This window comes from Chaetura pelagica, unplaced genomic scaffold (assembly GCF_000747805.2).
Source record: "Chaetura pelagica isolate M959 unplaced genomic scaffold, ChaPel_1.0 scaffold20, whole genome shotgun sequence".
NCBI lineage: Eukaryota > Metazoa > Chordata > Aves > Apodiformes > Apodidae > Chaetura > Chaetura pelagica.
The window spans coordinates 4021735-4023737 of NW_009951958.1; the positions used below are offsets into that span (position 1 = coordinate 4021735).

Below are 2003 nucleotides of genomic sequence, written 5' to 3' on the forward strand. Positions count from 1 at the left end.
AGAATATTTTTATATATATAATATATATATTAAAATTACATTTCTCTTTACAAAAACAATCCAACACGGGGCCAGGGGACAGAGCCCATCCCCAAAGGCAGGGTGCAGCCACCCTGGCAAGTCTGGGGTGCTGGGCAGGCTCCCTTTCGGGGTGTTCCTGTCCCGTACATGGGGGCTCAGTCCAGAGTCCAGCAGCAGGTTGTGTGGGGGGACAGACACCAGGGAGGTGGCCCCACAGCCAGATGCCTGCTCCAGATCCAACCCAGCTTGCCCCATCCCTGCTGTCACCGCCTGCAAGGAGAGAAAAGGACACAGGCTCAGAAGGGGTGATGGTGACAGCCAACCAAGAGCAAAACGACATGGAGACCTCCCCCCACCCCCAAATACATCTGTGCCCCTACTTCTGGCGGGTAGTGCTGTAGGGATCGAGGAGGTGGGAGCTGGCCTGGGCTAGATTCCAGTCAAACATCTCCAGCACCCGGTGGCACTCGACGCGGGACTTCAGCCCCAAGCAGAAGAGCTGCTCCACCTGCAAGAGGACAGGGCATGGCAAGGGGGTGACAGGGGTGCCACCACCCTTCTGGGAGCCACGACAGGGGGATGGGGATATGTGGTACCTTCAGGTACTGGATGGCCCGTTGGATACTCCAGCCATGGTTCTGCAGGGCTGCCTGGCACTCCTCGGTGGTCACACCATGCACTGTGTCCTGCACCTGGTGGGAGCTTGTGGTCAGCACCTGCCACCACCCCAGGGTGCTAAGAAGCCCCTGAGTGGAGCAGGGGAGCACTGGGGCTGCTCTGCACCCTGGCTCTGTTTCCAGGAACACTATCAGCCCAGAGCTGGGACCATCTGCATCCCTGGGATCTTCAGCCTCTCCTGAGCAGACTCTGAACACCACAGATCCAGCCCAGAGATCCTAAGGGGACTGCAGTGACAGGCTCCTTTCTCCTCTGCTCCCTGGGGCCATGAATAGGGCTAATTTGAGTTATAAGGGTCAGCAAACCCCATGCGGGAGTTGCAGTGACGCTGATGTCCCACAGCACACCTAGGGAACATTGTAGCCAACCCCCCCGGGATTGAACTTGGGGAAACTGAGGCACAGGGTGGGGATGGCTCTTGCCCAAGTAAGCCCATGGCCACTGTGACCCCTTTTGCCAGGGATGCCACTTACCAGCCGGATCTTGTCAGCAGGGCGGCAGCCATCCGGCCCATCATAGACGATCTTCTGGAGACTGCAGGAGGCTTTCACCAAGCACTTGGGCCCAGGGTTGCTGTTGTTGGAGGAGAAGTTGGCCTTGGAGTCTGGCGGTAGCTGCTGCACCATGGGACGGACGGTGGCTGTGGTGACCAGGCGGGATGCTGGTACCTCCTCAGGACTTTTGGCCTCCTTGAAAAACTTCTCATACTTGTCCAGGTAGGCAGGGCGCTCAGGCAGCAGGTAGTAGTGAGTGCTGCTGACCTTCTGCCCATCCTTCACGATGGGCAGTATGCAGGGTCCCTTGGAGCAGTCCTTGCCCTGTGCCTGGATGACCTTGGGGGTGGCATACTTGGGGTCGAGGGCGAAGCTCTGTGTGGTAGGCATGGGCTTCCCAGGTGAGGTGGAGAGGCAGGAGCAGAGAGCAGCACGTTGCTGGGGGGAGCCCACCTGCAGGGCCATGGGGCTGGGTGTCCGGGAGGTGGGCTGCGACAGGGGGTCCCGGGGGGGAATCTGGGGTGGCCGGTCCTCCTCACTCCCTGAAGCTGGGGAAAGCTCCCCTGACCAGCGCCCAGGCTCATTGCGGCGAAGGGGCCGGGGCGGAATGGGGACACGGGGTGGGATTTGGGGCTTGTCCTCAGCAGGGGTGGCTGGTCCCATGGGAACATTGAGCCTCTTCATGCACTCCTGCTGCAGCTCCTCAAAGAGCTCAGTGGTCTGTGTCAGGCTGGGCTGCTTGGTCTCCTTTGGGGGCAGGAAGAGATTGTCCTCCATCACCGGTCCCCGCTCACCCTCACCCACGAAGCC

At 60.1% G+C, this 2003-nt stretch overlaps 1 protein-coding gene across 1 annotated transcript in view; it reads right to left on the reverse strand.

Annotated features, from left to right (window-relative positions):
• Positions 1-397: 397 nt before the first annotated feature.
• Positions 398-2003, reverse strand: part of TNK2 (tyrosine kinase, non-receptor, 2) — a 16356-nt gene continuing 14750 nt past the window's right edge. Inside the window, exons 14-16 of the mRNA XM_009999782.1 lie at positions 1173-1869; positions 618-713; positions 398-529 (exon numbers count right to left, since the gene is read on the reverse strand). Coding sequence (XP_009998084.1) covers positions 398-529; positions 618-713; positions 1173-1869 — 925 coding nt within the window. The remainder of the gene's footprint in view (positions 530-617; positions 714-1172; positions 1870-2003) is intronic.